Below are 21791 nucleotides of genomic sequence, written 5' to 3' on the forward strand. Positions count from 1 at the left end.
CATGCGCTTCAGGGCAGGGGAAAGCAAGTCACAAAGTTCCATGAAAGTGCCCTTACGCATGCGAAAGTTTCGCAGCCACTGGGAATCGTCCCAGACCTGCAACACTATGCGGTCCCACCAGTCTGTGCTTGTTTCCCGAGCCCAGAATCGGCGTTCCACCGCATGAACTTGCCCCATTAGCACCATGATGCATGCATTGGCAGGGCCCATGCTTTCAGAGAAATCTGTCTCCAAGTCCTGATCACTCATGCGACCGTGCTGACGTTGCCTCCTCGCCCGATATCGCTCTGCCAGGTTCTGGTGCTGCATATACTGCTGGATAATGCGTGTGGTGTTTAATGTGCTTCTAATTGCCAAAGTGAGCTGAGCGGCCTCCATGCTTGCCTTGGTATGGCGTCCGCACAGAAAAAAGGCGCGGAACGATTGTCTGCCATTGCTCTGATGGAGGGAGGGGCGACTGACGACACGGCTTACAGGGTTGGCTTCAGGGAGCTAAAATCAACAAAGGGGGTGGCTTTACATCAAGGAGTATTTCAGACAGGACTTCACGGAGGGTTCCAATAAGAAATGGTGCACCTAAGTTATTGTTCTTATTGGAACAAGGAGGTTAGTCTGGCCTCTGATTGATACGTGGCTAGATTTACCTCGCTGCACCTTCCTTGTGAGTGACTGCAGTGTGACCTAGAGGAATGAGTCCCCTAGACGGGGGGAGGGGGGGAAGCAAATGAGTACAAAACAAATCTGGTCTATTTCTTGTTTTGATACACTCCATCTATCTTTTACATCTTTGGCTGGCAGCAGACGGTGCAGAAGGACTGCATGCCATTCACATCTCATGGTTGCCCGGCAGAAGATGATGCAATAGGACAGCTAGCAATCCGTATCGCCTGCCTGCTCACCATAAGATGGTTTAATAGGACTGACTGCAGGACTAAAGAGAATGACCTGGTCAAGTCACTCCAAATTTAGTCCCTGCGCCCATGTCTGCCCAGGCGCTCCTGGCCAACGTGGCCAGGAGCACCTTGGACATGACGATGACGGCTACCAGTCCTATTGCACCGTCTGCTGCCACAAGGCAATGGGTTGCTGCTACTGTGTAGCAATGCAGTACCGCATCTGCCAGCACCCAGGAGACATACGGTGACGGTTACCTGAGCGGGCTCCATGCTTGCCGTGGTATGGCGTCTGCACAGGTAAATCAGGAAAAAAGGCGCGAAACGATTGTCTGCCCTTGCTTTCACGGAGGGAGGGAGGGAACGAGGGCCTGACGATATGTACCCAGAACGACCCATGACAATGTTTTAGCCCCATCAGGCATTGGGATCTCAACCCAGAATTCCAATGGGCAGCGGAGACTGCGGGAACTGTGGGATAGCTACCCACAGTGCAACACTCCGGAAGTTGACTCTAGCCTCGGTACTGTGGAAGCACTCTGCCGAGTTAATGCACTTAATGCACTTAGAGCATTTTCTGTGGGGACACACACACTCGAATATATAAAACCGATTTCTAAAAAACTGACTTCTATAAATTCGACCTAATTTCATAGTGTAGACATAAGAAGATAAAATACTAGACTAGATGGATTATTGGTTTAATCTGGTATGGCAATTCCCAAATAAATGTTATGGTTTTAACTTAGTTCTATGGCTTAGAACTGTTTTTATTTGTAATCTATTTCTATAGTCTCTATTACAATCCTTGCAGTCCCTTGTTGTCTTTCTTCTGTGTCTGTGAAAGGAGCAATTTTGGTTACTATTGCCCAAAACTGCTCAAGATTTTGTATTCCCATGGGAGGGAAAACCCATGAAACTTTAGTCTCTTTATTTTATACCATAGCCTTTGTAAGCCCTGATTAATCAGTGGCGGTTCACACCTCTAATGCATCTATTTTTATACAATGGTCTGGGAAGTTTTTTTAAGAAGAGTGCTTTGTAAGTGGAAACTCTATTGTGCCACAGCTGATTTCCCCACAAGTACATCACTTTTCAATCAGTCAGACCTGGAATAATGGGATACATTTCATTTGTACAATAAGATGATTTTTACTGTTTTACCCAAAATTATTTTGTGCCATAGGGGTAGTAGCATAATTCACAGTACTGCACCAATTATACTCACTTCCACCTTTTTTCCAGAGAGTCATTTCCTCTTAGAGAAGAGTCATTGTAATCGGATAAAAGAAAAAACCTGAATTTGGCAGCATGAAGCCACCGTAAAACTTTTAAATGCTGCTTTGGAGATTTTGCAGAAGCCACGATTCATGTACTTTTTGGGTTGATCACACTGATTCAGTTCAAACCATAGTAAAAGCATGCTCGCAAATCCTGAAAAGAATGGGCCATTTTATAGCACTATGGTAGAAGCAGCACAGAGTCAAGTCTGAACCGCATATTACTGAACTAGTGACTAAACCAAGACACCTAATAGAAGAGTCAATGGAAAAATGCATCACAAAATAGATTTAGCACATTTATTGGACAAGTGTAGTTCAAATTATGAGCAGTCTACAAGGGAGTGTACATCAGTATATTTTGCAAAAATAGTGAAGTCTTACAGTTAGATTGCGCTTTTGCACCATCTAAATTAGAGATCCCCAAGCTGAGGCCTAGGCCAGCCCCCATGGGGGGCAAGGAGGGAGCGCCACCCAGCTCCGCCCCTGCCCCTGCCCCCGTCCCCAGTTGTGGTTCCAACCTTGGCCCCAGATCCGGGGGGAGGTGAGTGCAGACAGGAGTAAGGTGGGTGAGAGGTAAAAAGTTTGGGGACCACTGGCTAAAGCATATGGCCGTGCATAGGTGCCCCCCTCTAAGGAAGGAATTGTGCCTCAGTACACTGGCAGTGGCATGCAGAGTATGCGTAGCTACACGCCGCAGTAACCAGCAGGCTGCATCCGCACTGCAGTGTGCAGGTATGCACAGCAGTCCCTACTGATGGAGCCTTTCCCGGCTGCTGGAGTCTCTCACTGTGGTGGAGAAAGGCTCCGACAGCGGGACCCTACACTGCTAAAAATCACCATGTAGCTGTGGGGGGTGCTGCTAGGGTGAAGAGAGAGCTGCGTAGGATACATGCCCTAGGTTCAGGTACATCTGTACTCTTCAACTGCATGGTCTACACTGCTATTTATACCTGTGATAGGGAGGCATGCAGCGTATGTATGCAACGCGCTGCATTTAAGTGTAGTCAAACCCTCAGAGAGGCTCAATTTCCTCCCTGCTCCGGTAGTAATGTGCTACTCTGCCATACAAGTAGTAAGTTATCCCCCCAAGCCAGCTCAGTTCTGCTGGCCGACATGTTGAGGGCAGAGCCAAGGCCCTAGCCACTCCACACCCCTCTGTGTGGGGGAGGGAATACTGGGTGCACAGTCCCAAGTCTGCTGTCTACACCCACACTATAAATGAAGGCTCTTACTCTTTCTTATGCCACTGCAGAGGCACATAGCCCATAATTTGCCCAAAAAATCCATAGACTTTCCCCATTTCCAAGAACAGACTGAGCAACAGCATTGCTATGGTATGTCTCATTACTAAGGGCTAGATTGTGGCTCAAGCTCTCTGGATTGGTGCAAAGTTAGTGAGGGTCCACTATGGTTATGGTAGAAAAGGCCTTTGCACTCTTAGGGCCCAATTGAGCTACCCTCGCAGTGAGAGGAACCTCACTTCCGTATGGTCCCAGTGATTTTAGTCAGCTGCTCATAGAACAAGGTCCCACTCAGTGTGAGTAAGAGTGACAGAATCAGCCTCCTTTTTAGGAGCTTATTTTCAACCCCTTTGGGTTGAAATGGCGCATACTTGTCCTCAGTGTGACGGAAGGCAGTTAATTTGTAAATCTTGCTGGTTTGTCCCTTCCCCCCCATTTATCAGACTGGGCAAGAGAGAAAATTTTCACCCATTTCATTATGCAGAGGCCTCTGGGCACTCAGGTGACTAAGAACTGGGGTATTTTCCATCTGGAAACTAATCCACGTTTAATGCTCAGTGAGGGCAAGTGCTTCCGCTATCTTAGAACAATGGTTAGGGCCCCAGTCCTGCAGGGAGGACTGCACAGGTGGATCTATGCGCCCACAGTGAGCCAGGGAAGTCAATGGGGCTTAGCCCAGGCCTTTGAAGGCCTAAGTATTTGAAAATGGCAGAGTGATTTTCCACTAACGCCGTAACTGGTTCTTTCTACAGTGCCAGAACAAAACAAGTATTTAATGGAACACCAAAATGTTATTCCAACAGAACTGGGAAGTTTTGTCATTTAAAAGTTAACACAAGTTCTGAATGTCAGCCTTAAGGCCCCCTTAGAGCTGGAATTGGGGCTTTTACACAACAAGCCACAGAGGCCTAGAAGAAGCACCAGGGAGATTGGGTGGAGTCACAAGGCATTTAGGCACCATACTGAAATCAGTGGGAGTCAGGCACCTAAGCACCATTGTGTACCCCATCCATTGAGCCTCAGAGACACTTTCTGGTGGGTGCTTGGGTTCATGCACAGTGAACACTTTGTGCCAGCCTCCTCCTGTACTCCATGGGCTGGCAGAGGAGAGAGGGGTAATAGCCAGGCCTTCTTCCTGTCTCCTTTTCAGATACCTGTTCCCCAGAGGCAGCAGGAAGTAGTCCCTGCCTTCCCTACACTGCTTTTATGTGTGGTCCTTGTATAGCCTTGCAAAGAGGGAAGCTTCTTGTTCTCAACTGCAGCTGAACAAGGGCAGCACATAATTTGGGCCTTAGTATCTTTCCGTAGCTCAAGTATGTCCACTACAGATTTTCAGTTGGGCAACATCTAAAACAGAACACACCACACAATACTTGGCATCAGCATTCAGGAATTTGTACCCACTTCCTGACAGATTTCCTGAAGGTTCATTAGCAGTGATTAAAGGGCTGCAACGATTAACCCCTGCATTCCTGAGAGATGAGTGTTTTAACACAAGGTCTACTGTGTACATGGGTTCTTTTCTTCTTGAAACCTCTTACAAGTTATTCACCAATTCTAACAAGATCAAAGACCAGCCTAATAGAGACCTGAATTCCTCTGGAGAGTTATCAGGTTTGTGCCGTGGATGCTGGGAAATAATTTAAAAGACATATATATATACACAAGAATCACAATCTCAGGCATTTTGTCTTTTATACATAAATCTAAAAGGCACATTCAAATAAATCTAAGAGGTTTGAGGTCTAATAAAATGGTACTTACATAGCACATTACATTTTCAAAGCCCTTACACATCGGCTGCCTGGGAGATAGGTAACTTATTGTCTCCATTTCACAGGATGGGAAACAAGACACAGAAATTAAGGAAGTCTCCACTAATTTTGAGTGTCTACCTCAAGATACCTATGCCCTGATTTTCAAAGATGTTGACAATCCACAGCTTCCAGTGACTTCAACAGCGGATTGTGGGTTCTTAGCACTTCTGAAAATCAGGCCCAAGTTGGGAACACAAAAACTGAGCTGCACAAAATGACTGCACACTTTTGAAAATTTAGGCCTAAGTGAGTTGCCCAAGGCTCCAGCAGGATATCAGTCAGAAGTGGAAGTCTGAAGAGTTCCTGCCTCCCCTCTTAGTTTGCAAGAAAAACAGCCCAAGGCATTTGTGTGATGCTGACACTGTCTCATCCCAAACTGATAAAACCAGCAAACGTTCACCCACTACAAAGAAAAGAGAAAAAAAGAGGCCAAAGGGAAATGGTTAGAGACTTGACAAGTTATTTAATCTTTGCTATACAACAGCTCCCGAAAGCTAAGGAGGTGTCTACCTGCAAAGAGTCCTCTATTTTCTGACACTCCAAAGCAGTTCTCAGAGTGTTGATGCTCATACAAACTCCCTTCAGCAAAAATAAATAAATAAATAAAAATAGCATTAATGAGAGGTGATAAATGTCTTTGTTACTCAGTGCTGTGAGTATGCTGAACCACTGAGTCTTAGCTCAGTTCTCTGGACACAGATTTATCCTGCTGAGTTTATGAAATTCTCCTTTCAGCTCAAACAATTCACCACTAATTTGGTTCCTATCCTGGTACACTGGGTATAGGATATTTTGGTGGGGAACATTTCACTTTAGGATACGTCATTGAGTAGGTTTTTAGTTTAACCTACAATTAGCCTTTCCTTTGGTATCTGCCACTTCCTTAGTTTCACACTTGAGTTGTGATCTTAAGCCTTATGTTCACTTAATCTGGAAGTTCATATACCTAACAGTGAAAAACAAACACTGAGAGTAAAAAACTTCTTCCTGGCTGAGGTGGATGTACAAAAAAGGTACAAACACAGTGCAGGACACTTCTCGGCAAACTTCAGCCCCACAGAAATGTCCTTCAGCAGAGATCTTGGGAAGAGCAGCACATACAATAAGATTTGAATTATGTACATAAAAGGGCTTGGGATGGTAGCTAGGCATCAGTGACAATGATCATGAAGATGGCCCTGCTAAATTTAAGAATGTTCAGAGATGGGGTTTTGGTTCAACCTACTACAAGCAAAGAGACTAGTTGTGGATCTAGATCCAAACTTCACCCAAGTTTGAGGGTATACAGACCTAGAGTTTTAGTTCAGGCCTGGCTCTAACTATAGCATCTTCTATGCAGCAGGTCCTCATAGCACTTCACAAACTTTATTCTCAAACCTCTATACAGCAGTTCTCAACCAGGGGCTGGGGCCCCCTACGGGGCCACCAGCAGGTTTCAGGGCATCTGCCAAGCAGGGCCAGCATTAGACTTGCTGGGGCCCAGGGCAGAAAGCCAAAACCCCAACACATGGGGCTGAAGCCTGGGGCCCTGAGCTCCTGAAGCCTTCATTCCTGAAGCCAAAGCCTGAGCAATGTAGCTTCATGGGCTGGGGGTGGGCTGTGGCAATTGCCCTGCTTGCTACCCCCTAACACTGGCCCTGGCTTTTATATGCAGAAAACCTGTTATTGTGGCATAGGTGGGCTGTGGTGTTTTTATAACATGTAGGGGGGGGGGGGAGGGGAGGACTGAGATACAAAACGTTGAGAACCCCTATTCTGTAAGACACAACCAGACTCTCACCTCTAACAACAACTTTACTCATCTCACTTCAAGAAGTATTTCATCTTCAGCACTTATGCCATACACCATAACTTTTTCCTAATCATGCTCACTCCTACTTAATTAATTTGTAATTCCCATTTAACAAAATACTTCAAAACAAATGGAGCTAGACTCCAGCCTCTCACCAAGTTGCTCTGCACCATTCTGGTAGCACAAAACAGCTGGAAACTCTGTAGACCCAGCTATTTGGGGATTCCCCTTGCTAGTGCTGCTACTCTATATGCCACTTCTTCTAGTGATCCCCCTCAGGCTGCTTTAAATTGTGCCAGGGGCTGAATTAGCCTTTGGTTGGCTTCCACCAGCATGGTCCCCTCTCTGGTCTTGTGCTAAGTGCAGCTTAGCCAAACCAGAGGATTTGGTCTGTGACCTGAATGCACACAAAGCACCATATCTTTACTGCATGGTTCTGGAGTTCAGGTTGTAGGTTTGGTTGCAAGTTTGAGATTAGGGATGGAGCCTAGGAGAAGGTGATATTAAGTGATGAGGTTGGGTCATTGTTTGAGAATCGGAAAATATCGACTTAGGCTGTCTATTTCCTGGATTTTGCTTGTTTGCGGTGATGTGAAATGCTATTCAGGAACTTTAAGTGAATGTAGGCATTTTGGGGTGTGGGGATAATTATAAAAAAATAGTTCACTTCTACAACAGACTATTTAACAGAACAAAGCAATGTAGCACAATGGTTTGCGACAGGAAGTGATCTTGGCTATCTTAGTTAAAGAAAAGAATCACATTTTAAATGGATGAAAGTCTGGGCCATTTTCATGAAACGGGGTCCTTCTGTATAGTGATGTTAATACTAATGTTATAACATCAGAACAACAGATAGAAATGCAACACAGTGTGCAGAGAATGGAGCCTATGACTGCATTTGCAATTAAGTTCTTGTTTAACAAGCTGATTTGGTGCTTTTTGGTTTCTTTCTTGCCTACCTTTGAGAATAAAAATAGGTTTATATGGGGAGGAGGGAGGGATGAGTGAGGTAGGAAGATTGCATGCTTGTAAAATTTCAGTAGCCACATTTGTTTTTTCTCTCTCAAACTGAAAATGCAAAATGCCTCATGGTGACACTACAGTCTGCCAAGAGCTCACCCGATGACACACACAACTGCCGTGTGGCCTGGAATTGATCAAAAGAGCATTTTTTGCAGTAAAACTCCATATGCATGACTGCCTCTTCTAAAACCACAGTATCTAGTGCCTTTGTTAGATGGACATGGCTCCCTGCTATCTCTGAATGATATATTCTGGAAAAGCTTTGGTAGTTTTTGCCTTTAGAGTTCTTTGTGGGGGTGTTGTCTCGTTGGCTCTCTTTTCATTTTTTTTTTCCTGCCAAGCTGCTTTAATCATCCTAATGAACATTCTTGTTGAATCTTCTCTCTGCTTAATTCAGCAACATCTGATCCATAGAAGATAACTGCTCTTGTACTATATAATACTATTCTTCTGTATTGGTCAGTTTTCCAGTTCTCAAGCTGTGGGCTGTCACCAGAACTCATAAAGCTACAGAGGTTTCCATTCCCCCATTTATGGTCTTCTGTTGAAGGAGATCTGGTCAGTCACTTCCAACCAGATCTTCTGCAGATGCCAGGAGTACACCATATACAAGTCACGTGATCCCATAGTAGCTTCTTGGAAGCTCAGTGGGAATGGGCACAAGAGGTTCTGGGGCAGATCTGGAAAGGATCAGCTATGTGTGAAGTCACAGTATGAAAAAGGTTAAGAGCCCCTGCTGTAGAATGCATGCTTTGGCAGAGCTTCCTTACCATAGTGCCTTGCTCTGTCAGTCTTAGGAAAGTTGCTGTATTTGTGCTCAGGTTACTTTACCCCACAACATGTTACTGCACATGCAGATCTGGTAAATTAAAAGTGTATTTAAACAAACCTAACAATGTGTCAGCTGGGCTTGAATGACTGAGATAGTGATTGAGGGCAACAAGTACAAAGGTACTTCCCCTGACAGGAGAGATGCTGCTTGCAGGATAAAACTGCCTACAAAATGGGCTACTCCGTCCAAGGGCAGGGTGCCTTTCTAACTAACTGGGTAAGAAAGTCACAGGCTTCAGTAAGCAGGGCACAAATCTTCATAGACTTTTTCCATCTTTTCATTGTACTTCTTTGTTTTTAAAGAGTAAATAATCTGCCCCCTAAACATTTGGACAGCTGGCAAATATCACGGCTGCAAGCTGGAATCTGCTTTTCCACATCCCATTTGTGCTAGGACTGCGGATTTTTTTTTTTTTTTAATTCTAAACAAATCCCCGAAGAATGTGACAAAATCATGATGTGCAGCCACAAACTGGCCCTAACCCTTAATATCCATTCTCACAGGTTACTGCCATTGTTCACCCAAACTTATCATGTTTCTAGCGTCCTTTCATTTGCCAAAATTTGCTGTAAAATACCTTCTGTCCAGGCTGATGGCTTAACCCTTTCACTCTTGGCAAGAAAAAAAACCCAACTAACTCTTGACCTTTTCCTTGTTTTTTAACGGAGAGTTTGCAAAAGCAACAATCCTGATTTCCACATCATTCTCATTTCTCTGTTCTTGTTATTTTAAAACACTTATGAGGCAATATCATAAATCAAAATCAAAGCGCTCTTGGTTTCTGTGGTGACCAAAACTAGCTACCAGTGGAAAATGTGTTTGGTAGGAGGCGGAAGGGAAATTAGAACTCAGTTCAGTTTCAACATTATTGCAACTGGCAATCTCAGCAATGAGGTGAGAGACCCTGGAGCCTGACTACTCTCTCCTTGCTGGGGCAAAGCTGAGGTATTCAGAAGCAGGGGGATACTTCTTGCTCCGGAGTGTGCTGTACCTGGTTCTGTGCAGAGAAGACTCCAGTCTCCCAGAAAGTCAAGCCAGCACTTTTAACCAAATTCAATTCACTTTAAAGGAGGATGAAACGAGTCTCTTGTCATTTATAGGATAACTAAAATATAAAATCCAAAACTCGTAGTGTGTTAGCTTGGCCAAGAATACTTTGCAGCATGACACAGTGGCTCACATTTTTAACTTCAGCCTTTCCTGCTGCTCAGATCATAAAAAGGCATTGGGAAGGTGAAGTTTGTGGTTCACAAAGAGTCCCACCTTCTAGCAGCTATTCTTAGCAGCAGGAGCTTACACCGGTTGATGTGGCTGCACACTGGTTTGACGAGTCTTCCTTCCTCCCAACTCTGTGCAGTAGCACACCCCAGAGTGCACTGCCCCACATTGCTATTGATGCTGTGCTGTGTGCCTGTCCTGGGGGTGCTGTACCTTCTGCTGCCACAGTGTGAGAGGGCTACCCAGGGTGGATTATCCCCATGGGAGAATCCTCTTAGGGCGGGCACTGGGTGTGCTGGGGAAAGGGGTATGTCAAGGATGTATCCATGCCGCTGTGGCCATTTCAGCTTGTGCTCCAAGTCATAGGCAGCCTTAGGGAGGCCATGATTTAGAGCAGATCCCAGGGCTATATAAATTACACTGGCCTATTTCAGCCTTTTGAGCAGCCTAGAAGTTAGAGGGCACAAAGACACCTTTGCCCTCACCTTCCCCTGGGTTGCATCTTCTGCACTGCACCTTCTGGAGGCCCAGCACAGAATCTCAACTCAGCCCCTGATTTTACAAGCCTTGCCTAGACTAGAGGATTTTGATGTTACACCTCCCTGCTGCTGTGGGGACACACCTCATGTTCAAACACACAAACGCTTGGATAGGTGCGCAGGTGCACTCCTACAATTCCATTTGCTCGAAACAAGGCTCACTGCCATTGTAATCTAGACTAAGAAACTCCATGAGAGAGAGTAATAGTGCTGTAGCTGCACGGCTGCAGCCGGGATTCCCAGCACAGTCCCTATAAAGCCCCTGCAACCCCTTCTGTGAGCACTCTCTGTGCATCGCATAGAAATTCCTATACTATCAATTGATTTCTTGTTTTGAGCTACTCCAACTGCTGTAATTTAATCCACATGTTTTGGAAGGCACAATGCAAATGGATCCATCTTCCCCAACAGGTCTGGCCCTCACAACCATGGAGGGGTCGTCTCTCATGTACACACTGCATTTTTTTATTTATAGAAATGCATTGGATTATACAATGAAAAATATATACATTTCACATTTTAAAAAGAATTTGGTGAAGAAGCTCTCCATCCATGCATTACTATTCCTGCAACATCCTGCTTTGGGGATCTATGGGATAGGTGCCCACAGTACATTGGTACTGCAAGGGTTGGAGAGAATGCTGTGTATAGACACAGCACAGTTGGGCACCTGGAACAGGAAGGCTGGTGTGGACGCACTGCTCTATTGGCCCATTACAATGGTTCAAATGAACTTTTGTAAGTTGCAATGGTGCCATTCTCTAACATAGACAAGACTATATGAGATACATTCTACGATAGCTTGAACAATGTGAAATTTTTGCACCGTTCCTCATTCAACCCTATTTGCCTTTGAGCAGAAGCATGGTCCAATACTTGGGGCTCCAGCCTGGGACTTGAAAGCATGGGTTCAAATTCCTGCTCTGTCACAGACTTTCTGGGCAATCTTGGGCAAGTCACAATCTCTTTTGTGCCTTAATTCCCCCATCTGTAAAATGGGGATAGTAGTACTGCCCTTCCTACCTACCTCACAGGAAGGTTTTGAGAACAGATGTTTCACAAATTATGAAGTGCTCAGTTATTACAGTGATGGAGGCCAAATAAATACCTAAAATAAAGCCATGAGATGATCAGAGAAGAAACAGGAGGGAGAACACACTCCAATACTTGGAACTTCTGGGCAAGAGAGCCAGTTAATTCCCTGCTCTCTAAGTATCTGAAACAGAAAGTGGGTTTCCTATGATGTTTTAGCTACGGTGCGTTAGAGGGGAGAGAAGTTTCAATATTGGTTTTAACACAGTTTTCCGTTCTACATCTTTATTAAGCACCCCTGCGAATTTAGTGCCATGCATGCAGGCACTGCTGAGAGGCCACTCTCTCTCATCTGTATCTGTTAAATTATGCATTTCCATCTGGAAGGAGACTATACAGGGCTGTAGGCTCTCTTCCACTTCTTAAAGTAAGGAATGGAGAGGGATTTAATTAGATTGCTGGGTGGTTGAGAATAAGACTAGAGCAAGACCTGGGTGGTCTTCAACTGGAAAACAAAGCTGCAAGTTGTTTTGTACAAGCCTGCTTCTGTTTGGGCATGTTTACTTTGTTCATGTGCACTGATTAAAATCCAGTTACCAGTCAGATAAAAAACTCTCCTTATAGGACAGTATGTCTAGCGATTGGTATCAGGGACTGAGATCCAGTACTCTTGGCTTTCTTTCTGCTGTGCTACATTGTCTCTCTTTGTGACTTTGGCCACGGCCTTTTGGCCCAGTTTTCATAGATTATCAGCACCTTCGAAAGGCTGGTCACATTACATTTTGTGCCTCATTTTTCCTCTGTAAAAAGGGGATAATAAATCCTTCCCAATCTCAGATGCTTAAGTACTTTGCAAAGTACTTGGAAATTCCTAGTACTCAGAAAAGTACAGGATATTATCATTCCTCCCTCTCCTGCTCCTCTGGGTCCTGATTCAGAGGGATTCAGTGTATTCCTAACTTGTGTTGAATTCAATCTCTCAAGCTCTTAATGATCATTTACATATGCTGATGTGTATTTAAAGGGTCTGAATCAGGAGCAGAAGTTATGATGAGCAAATAGATTCCCATTTACACTTAACTGTGAGTCAAGTCACATGCAATTATTTCAGTCATGTGCCCTTTCACAGTTAAACTGAACTTCAGAAAATAACGGGTGCATCTTTAAATAGATTTACAATGCAGATTGCGGATTGGAGTGTCTTGCAGATTCATTTATTCCTTATTGTGTCTCTGTTCCAAAAGTCAATGGGTTCCATATTAGTAAGAGAGGAAAAGCAGAAGACTAAGTCAGAAAGTGGGCTATGACTGTAAATAAATGTATTCGCTAACTTGTTTTGGATGCATGTTAAATAAAAGAAGCTATTATACACCATTAGCTTGTGGCACATTAATGGGAGCTCTGTACATAATTTTCTTGTGTTTATGTGTGAATAAGCCCTACTGATGGCCAGGCTGTTTGCCTGATAGTTACTGGACTTTTTAAACAGGCCCTCTCTTTTGTGGTCAGTGCCCTTTCCCATCTCATGCTACAGCTATGGATGGGAAAAGGTTAACCACACAACAACATTTTTCTCCTCTTAACAAGTTACAGAAGTTTCCATCAAACACAATGTCTGCCAAATATTTCATTTACTAGCAGCTGCATTTGTATTTTGTTGAGAGGTAGTTGAAACAAAGTCACTGTTCTTTGTGCAAACTGCATGTTAAATAATGTACAGCTATGGGAGATTATTAAATAGCGAAGACATCTGATAATATTACAGTCAACCACAAGTTCCACTTCTGCTGATGCACAGAATTTTGAGTAATTAGTCATTGCATGGAGTGTTGTATTTATATCCCCTTGTGCCACAGCCGTTAGACCATAAAGTCAGAAAACAAAGAATTGCTGTTATTAAAAGGCTGCTCTCTGGTTTATTTATATGCTACAGCTTTATTTCAGTGTCCACTTCACTTTTCTGGTTTGGGCATTCTCCAGACCAGGAGATAAGTCTAAATCAGAGAATTTTAGTGTAAACAAAGTTGCTATATACAAGACCTCTCAACTTCTAAGAGGAAAAAGCTCAGAGTTTCCATAAGGCCACAGGAGTAGAAGAATTGTCTTGAAGTCAAGGGACAACTCTAGCAATAAGGATTCCTAGGTTCTGTTCTTGCCTTTGCCGTAGACTTCCTGTATTAAATACACATAAATTAATATCTCCATTTTACAGATGGTGAAAATGGAACTCAGAGATATTATGTGGCTCATCCATGTTTATATAGCAAGCCAGTGGCAGATCCAGGACTCCTTACTCAGTCCTCTGGTCTAATCACTAGACCACACTGCCTTCAATAGACAACAATTACACTATAGAAAACTGTAATCATAGGTATTGTGGCCTATCTAATAGGGCATAACCATCTACTTACATCAGTCTTTTTTTTTTTTAATAGAAAAATAAAGTTCATGACAACTTCAAAGTTCAGGACAAAGTCACTCTTAATGTGCTTTCTATTTCTTTAAATGCATTATCTTTACCACATTTCAACAGTGCAAACGAGGGCAAGATTTAATTCACTGTAACCAGAAACCAGAAGAAAAACTAATACAACTGGGGACAAATTCACATTGTAACAATGAGCTTTCCCTTTGCATCTTGTTATAAAAAATTATATTAATATTTATGGCACAGAAATTCAGAATGATGACAAACAGCATCCATAATCTTTCCTAGATAATGATGGAATCTCAGAGCAAGGGTGACTATACAGGATACATTATACACTTATTGCAAGTAGTAGGCATGACTGAGCAGGGAAAAATTGGAATTTTCTCCTAGGTCATAAGTGAATTTCCTGTTTATGAGCACACGTCACCTCAACCTGTGATCCCCACAGCTCTTATTTCAAAGTAGGGTTGAGTTTTGTCAGTACTTGGATGGGACATGCGAGATCTCTATGGAAAGCCTTGGTAGTGCAGGAAGCGGTACTAGAAATTCAGTAGCTGCACTCAAAGGGCACCATGGTGCTAGAGATGCTGTGTTTTGCATGACATAAAACAGACACCTTTGACGTCTCGTGATTATTATGGGCACAATTTTGAAAAATGGCTATAAGTTTGCCATTAAATATTGTGTGTGCACAAACCCACCCCATTTGTAAGCGCACACAGTATTTGGATGTGTAAGTTAGGGACATAGACATCTAACTACCTGATTCTAGGTGCCTGAATGTGGGGTTCTGTGCACAGAAAATTGCAAAGTGCAAATTTAGAAGTCAAATGGAGGTTACCAAAAATGCAGCCCTAAAAGATACTGTGATACTTTTCACAAAGAGGAAAGATGGTAGTCCCAGTTCTGGCCATATTCCAGCTTGGATAATTATATCCTCCTGACCTATATACCTTGGCGGTTTCAATGGAATATAATGAGGTGATGCAAATGGTTCTGTAAATTACACTTTAGTGGATGGGCATAGAAGAGGAAAATAGTGGGGGAGATAATAAAAGGAGGGTTTAAAAAGATAAAATGGAAAGATAGAGTGGGAGACTTTTTTGTTGCTGTTGCTATACACCAGCAGAGGCTGCACTGAATCCATACACTCCGCAGTGCAGATGAAGTTGTGGCCCATTTGTACCACCCTAACCTTCCAGCTTGGACAACTTTTTACGTTCCTACCACCAGGACTGGCAGCGGCTATCATCATAACCACAGTCAGTCTAGCTCTCAGAAAGTACATTATATTGTTGCTCAACATAATGATACATTCCGTATACATCACTTCTAGATTTGGCCTGATACTTGTCAGTTCTTGTTTTACACTGTTACATAGTGCTACTGTGTACCTTTGCAGCCCATCTGAAGTGGGATGCATTTCAGTAGTTGGCAGTATGAGACATAATGTAGATATACACACAATACACATTATGTGTTATCTATTTCTATGTAAAGGTTTGTATAATTTTAGTAACTCTTATGAAGTGTTCTGGTGCCCATCTGAATAAAAAATGCTATATAAATGGAAGATCATGATCTTTTAAAGGTGTATCAGTATAGTGCTGTGTATTTAATGTCATTTCAAGTAAGGTGAAAAATAGCTTCCTCTAAAAATAGGTAAGGAGAATCCATAAATGTAGTTTTAAATAGACATAATTGATCCTCTGGAGCGTATTATGTTATTTCATAAATTAATCTCACTTGAGAACACCTGACCTAAAATCCCTCAGCGTGTGTGCTCAGTAGCTAATATTAAGTGGCTTGGCTGTATATATTTTTATTTTCTTCTCAAATCACAAAAACTGGATATTACTTTTGGATGGTTACCTAATACAGTGTTCCTGAAATTCAGCTATATACAAAGTTAGCAAGAACAAGTAAACTGAAAAGAAAGCCAATTCATTCCAATAGAGATTTGTTACAGTATGTCACGGTAACAGGAGAAAGAGACATTTGGGTCTTACAACACCCTGTCTTGCAAAACTTCCTTCTAAATCACTATTGGTGCTCTAGATATATTATACTGCCTACGGTGAAATCTGCTAGCAATCATAGGATGTATCAGATACTTTAATAAAGCCCTCACTTAGGTAATTAGGGACAAAGAAATTCCACAGAGTTATTTTTTTCTTTATAAAGTGTGGGTGAAAAATGTCAGATTCTCAGGCCTGAAGGCTGATATGCCTATTTATCCACACTGCTGGCATGCCAGTGGTGCAAGCTTTTCCCATTGTTCTGCAGATGGGCTTCAATCCTGATCTAGAGGGACCATTTCTAGGACTGAGAGGAGAGTTCAGACTCTATGGTCTGCTTGGTCCTTAGTGTGTCTTATGAGATTTGTTAATGGGGTGGGGAGACCTGTCCATACCACTGGGAGAGCTCTGTTAAGCTCCACACATGTTTTGTCTGGGCCTACACAAAAATTGCCAAAAATTTTCATCATTGCTACCACTGGAGGTGCTGAACTGGTGGCAGTTCAATAATGATGGCAGCGTTACTGTAGCTACAGCTTCAGGCTGCTGCCCACACTTAGAGGTCACAGCAGGCTTATAGGACCTGGTCTGGTACCAGCATTGCCAGTTCTCGTGATTTTATCAGGAATCTCGCAATATTTGGTGTGCTGCTTAAAGCCCCATTTGCTGGAATCAAGATATTGCATTAGAATGTTAGCTTTCATTTAATTTTTTTCTAGCTCGCATGGCTGCAGAGTAAAGCTTGCAAATGTGACTTGAGTGCACCCTACTAAAGGCTCAGACTCCAAAAGGCAAATAAAAAGAAATTAACAGGTGGTTTTTTTCAAAAGTCTCATGATTTTAAGCGTATGTCGTTATTTTTGAACACTTGGGGTTGGCAGTATTGTGGCACTTAAAACACAGGGCCACCAACACTTTGTCTGAACTAGAGGTTCCACAGTTAATATAGTCAACTCATGATGTTCTGAACTGCCAAGCAAGATAAAAGGCACTTCTCAGCACAGTGTGTGGTTTCAGTATTGATATATTATCCCACCAGCAGCAAATCACTTTAGATATCATATATTAGCTGATCTGACAGTAATTTGGGGCTTCTTTTGAAAAGGGAATTCACACATTTCTTCTTCACTTTTGTGTGCTGTGTTGTGAAAAGACACTGTTACAACAGGACCTTGGGCATGGAAAGATTAAATGATTTGCCCAAGATCATACAGAAACTCAATGGCACAGTCAGGAATAGAATGTCAGTCATCTCTTAATTCCTGGTCTATGGTTTATCTGCAACACAATGTTGTCTCCAATAAGAATAATGATTTGAGTCATCATAAAAACCTCAGGATATTCCAATCATTAGCGTTAGCTTCAGGTGACTTCTTGGCCAGGGGGAGAGGGAGAAGAATCTGACATACAATAGTATCAATACATCACAATGCAAATCTGGTCATAATGATCCTCTGCTTTGAGTGAAGTGGATTTTATTCCCAGCTCTGCCACTGGCCTGCTGAGTGACCCTGGCTAAGTCACTTCATCGCTCCATACCTCAGTTTCCCCATCTAAAATGGGGATGATATTTACCTCCTTTGTAAAGCACTTTGAAATCTACTGATAAAACCACTATATAAAAACTAGATATTATTATTAATACATTTCAGATATGTGAGGCACCAGATGGTCAAATCTCCAAATGTTTCTATAATGGATTATTGTGGCAGAACATATGTAATAGTATTCTATTACATTCATCAGCTAAACATATAGTTAGTACATACAGTGAGGCAAATTCCACTCTCAGTAACATCAATAGATATAGTTTGGATTTATATCAGATGTAACTGAGCACAAAATGTCCTAGTATACACAATGTGATAATATAATTTTGCTATGAGAACTTTTAACTGTTGCTTTTCATTTGTGGTTCAATTAGCAGTCCTAAATTCTGTTAAGGTAGGGTATTCTACATTTCATTTTGAGTAGGAAGGGGGGAAAATACCCTAAAAATTATAAAGCATACCTGGTCACTGACCTTTTAATCCTTACCTATCATAAAATGATTGGTCACAACATATTATTGCTGCCTTTTCTGTGTTCTATAGAAGTTGAGCACCTGGTGCAACTTATGCTGGACTAACTAAGGGACTTTGTGGGAGCAGTTCAGACTTGTGTAGGAAGAGACCCTCATGCATTACGTGAAGGGAAGAATTCTTGGGTCTCTCCTTTCTCCCATTCCACTAACTGCAGGGTCATTTCAGTTCTGGAGATGATTAATTACATGACTGTGCAAAGGTGACAACTATAGGGCTGCTGATGCTGCGGACCTCATCCGTAATGGAGTGAGCGAGAGAGAAAGAAATGTACCAACTCCAGCGACAAAGGAAAATGAAGATATCATCCGTGTATACAATAACTTTAGCATATCTACAGCACAGCCTATAAAACTTGAGTGAACGGGCATTTGATATATAACAGGCTGGAAGCAACATATCAGTTTCACATTATAAATTAGCCTTTGCGCTAGTGGCCAGGGATTTGGTTGATTACTCACTGCTTTGCTTTAGTGCTTAAGTAGTCTTTTCCAAGGCAAGACAGTTAAACCACAAAAACATACCGTAGTGTCCACAGCCCTGACCTTCCCAGCAGGAACATGCTTTGGAATAGGCTCATCCACTGATATCATCACACAGCCTTCTGCTCCCAGAGTAACGATTACTAGTTTGCAGCCTCTTTCTAATAGCACGAGTCCCACCTTCCCAGCATCTTCAGGGCTGCCCACTGGGATGCCTGTTAAAATTTCTGCCTGAAAAATAATCCAAACAAATCAAAATCAGAACCAGATAGCAACTAATTTATCAGAAAATGGTTGAACTTTAAAAGAACATTTAATTCTTTTAAATTTAACTAGGTGAACCAAATATTTTATCTTTCCTAACAACATTCAGAGTTGTGTTTACTGAAGGGTTTTTTCAAACAACTGACTAGGTCGAATTACTGAACCTGCGGTGAATTTGTCCTGTTATGTGTATGTCTGTGGCTTATGATGATGGTATATGCATTTCAGTGTAATCATGCATGTAATACAGACAGACAGAAACACACAGGTTTGGATGAGAGCTCTTTGGTGTAGGGTTGATATAAAATTTAACTATAAATAAACACATGCGTGCGCACACATACACACACAATCAAACAAGCAATGTTTTTATTGCAGGACCATCTTGAAATCATTTCCGCACTCCCATGCAATGTACTGAAATACTCTCAAGCCTTGAATCATATTGGTGTGTGTCTTCTACAATTTAATATCCCTTCATGCACGCTATATTACATTATCCTCCTTCAAATCCCTCCATAACTCACTTCCGCTGTAATACCCAGCTGACCATGGCTGGGCAGGTGGTGATGTGTGGCTACTGCTTTACATAAGTAACTTGTTTGTTACCTCCTGCTCATCACTGTTAACTCCTTCTCCCATCTGTTTGTTTCATCCATCTGTTGCATCTTCTCATAAATCAAGATCATTTACTTTCTGAGGCAGGGACTGTGTTTGTAAGTCAGGGCTACACAGCCCTTAGCATAATGGGCTCTGATCCCTGATCAAGGCCATGAGTAATTACCAAAAATACAGTAATAATAGACTTTGAAAACTTTCTATGACTAAAATTAGGATTAATATGAAGGCTGTGGAAGTAGGTCTGAGTGCAATCCAGCTCCCACTGAAGTCAATGGAACACTTCAGCCCTGTCTCTCAGTGTCTGTCACTGTTGTTCCCTGGTTCTCTGTCTGCCCCACAACTCCTGAGCAGGGTAGCCTGCCACCCAAGACCTCGTGCTCTGGCCTTAAAAGGCCTATAAACCCTGGTACACTGCCCCAGAGAGTTTACAATATAGTTAATGAGATTCTTAATGGGGTTTATTTTGTACATATGCTTAGAATCAAATCCTGCAGCCCTTATTCAGGCAAATCACCCACTGGTTTCAATGGGGGTTTGACTTTATGCTAGCAGGATTTGATTCTGTAAATGTTTTCAGATAAGCATATTTTATAAGTGAGCGTGGCAAGGTGTGGTAACAAATTCTCACAGTTCAAAGTGGTTTTTTGGCCATGCTTAGAAGCTATCCAAGGGACAAGAATGTACTACATTTTAGATTGAGGAGAAGGTTACTACACTTAGCATGGTTTCTGTTTGGTGGATTAATGTCACTGCTCAACGCCCTCCAGAAATAGAGAATATTTAAATAAATTAAATCCATACAATTTTTTAAAGCTAAAATTCAAATTCTCTGAAAATAAGCTAATTAAAAATCAGCCTAAAATGTCACATAGTACTTCACAAAACTTGGCAACTATGCCTCTTCTGTGACACTTGCAGGAAACTAGCCAGCCAATAATAGCTGGGTAGAGGGGGAAGTTAGGGATAGTGGATAATTATTTTTTATTAAAGTGTATTTATTTTCACTGTATCAACATAGCCCTTTGTATATTGCTAGTGTAGATCATAAGATCTTTGGAACAGGGACTATGTTTCCCTTTGTGTGCACAGTGCGTTGCACATTATAGGTGCCACTGCAATAAAAATAAATATAATCATGACAACAACTGTACGAATACAACTGTGTAAGCTTGTAAGTGCAGACATGGCCTAAGTGACTTTGGAATTTGCTCTGCCACAAAGGCCAGATTTTTTAACTTTCCAGGCATGCTATTTTTTCAAGCCTTTGGGAAAGGAGTGGGTTTGATTTGGGTAGGGAGACAGTCAGTTTGATTTGGGTTTAATTGGGCTGATTATTATTCATTTTTGCTGCTTTTTGCCCAGTGATTTAACTATGGGGATTTCCTAAGATTCTGAATAACATGAATACATTACTTCAGTTTATATGAAAAATGGTCATTTTAAATTTTAAAGTGTCCAAAAAATCTTGAGGTTGGCTCTATAGAAATCAAAGCAAAGAGGAAATAGATGCTGTCCTTTCTAAAGCAAAGCTCCCATTCTGTCTGCTTAGGTTTTTATGTTGTGGCCATCTTCTGGCACCTAAGTCAAGCAGACTTGTCTGAGTAAAAAGAGCAGGATTTGCTCCATTGTTTTGTGATTGGTGTTTTTTTGGTTTAACGAAATTCTTCCACTGCATCCGCTTTGTTGATTACGTCCATACAAAAAATATTTCTTAAGAGATTCTTAAGCAGATAGCTTTGCTGCTACATATGTATGAACATAGCACTCCAGCTGTTTGTTAGCACAGAGATGTAACTCATCTCCAGCAGGATGGTGAAATTAGAACACACTGGAACAAGCTAGGAGCCATTTTCCCACAGAAGTGGCAGAAACCAGACTGATACTTTGTGCCAATAGTTAGAATTTTACAGTAAATGTCAACTGATGTTAAATATAAATCTGCTGTGCTGGGTTATAAATTTCCTCCCACCAATAAAATCTCATTTAAAAACATACAGTGCTACAATTGAAGGAAATAACTAATGGTTGTCTTAAAAAAAACAACAACAAAAAAACACTGTGCAATAACAATGCCAAACGCCCAAGATGGACTTTTTAATAGCTTTTGATTGAACTCTCTCTCTCTCTATATATAAAGAAGTCTACTTTTCTCTGATTATAAGGGTAAGTCCCACAAAACTGTCAATAAACTAAGTTCAACACAAACATTTAGATCATGAAG

The 21791-nt window shown here is 42.1% G+C and overlaps 1 protein-coding gene across 3 annotated transcripts in view; it reads right to left on the reverse strand.

The window, feature by feature from the left end:
* The window catches only part of RBKS (ribokinase), a 112981-nt gene that overhangs the window by 9682 nt on the left and 81508 nt on the right, over nucleotides 1-21791 (reverse strand). For all 3 annotated transcript variants that reach the window (XM_048843436.2, XM_048843438.2, XM_048843437.2), the window contains one exon: nucleotides 18728-18916. In XM_048843436.2, coding sequence (XP_048699393.1) covers nucleotides 18728-18916 — 189 coding nt within the window. The remainder of the gene's footprint in view (nucleotides 1-18727; nucleotides 18917-21791) is intronic.

Source organism: Caretta caretta, chromosome 3 (assembly GCF_965140235.1).
Source record: "Caretta caretta isolate rCarCar2 chromosome 3, rCarCar1.hap1, whole genome shotgun sequence".
Classification (NCBI taxonomy): domain Eukaryota; kingdom Metazoa; phylum Chordata; order Testudines; family Cheloniidae; genus Caretta; species Caretta caretta.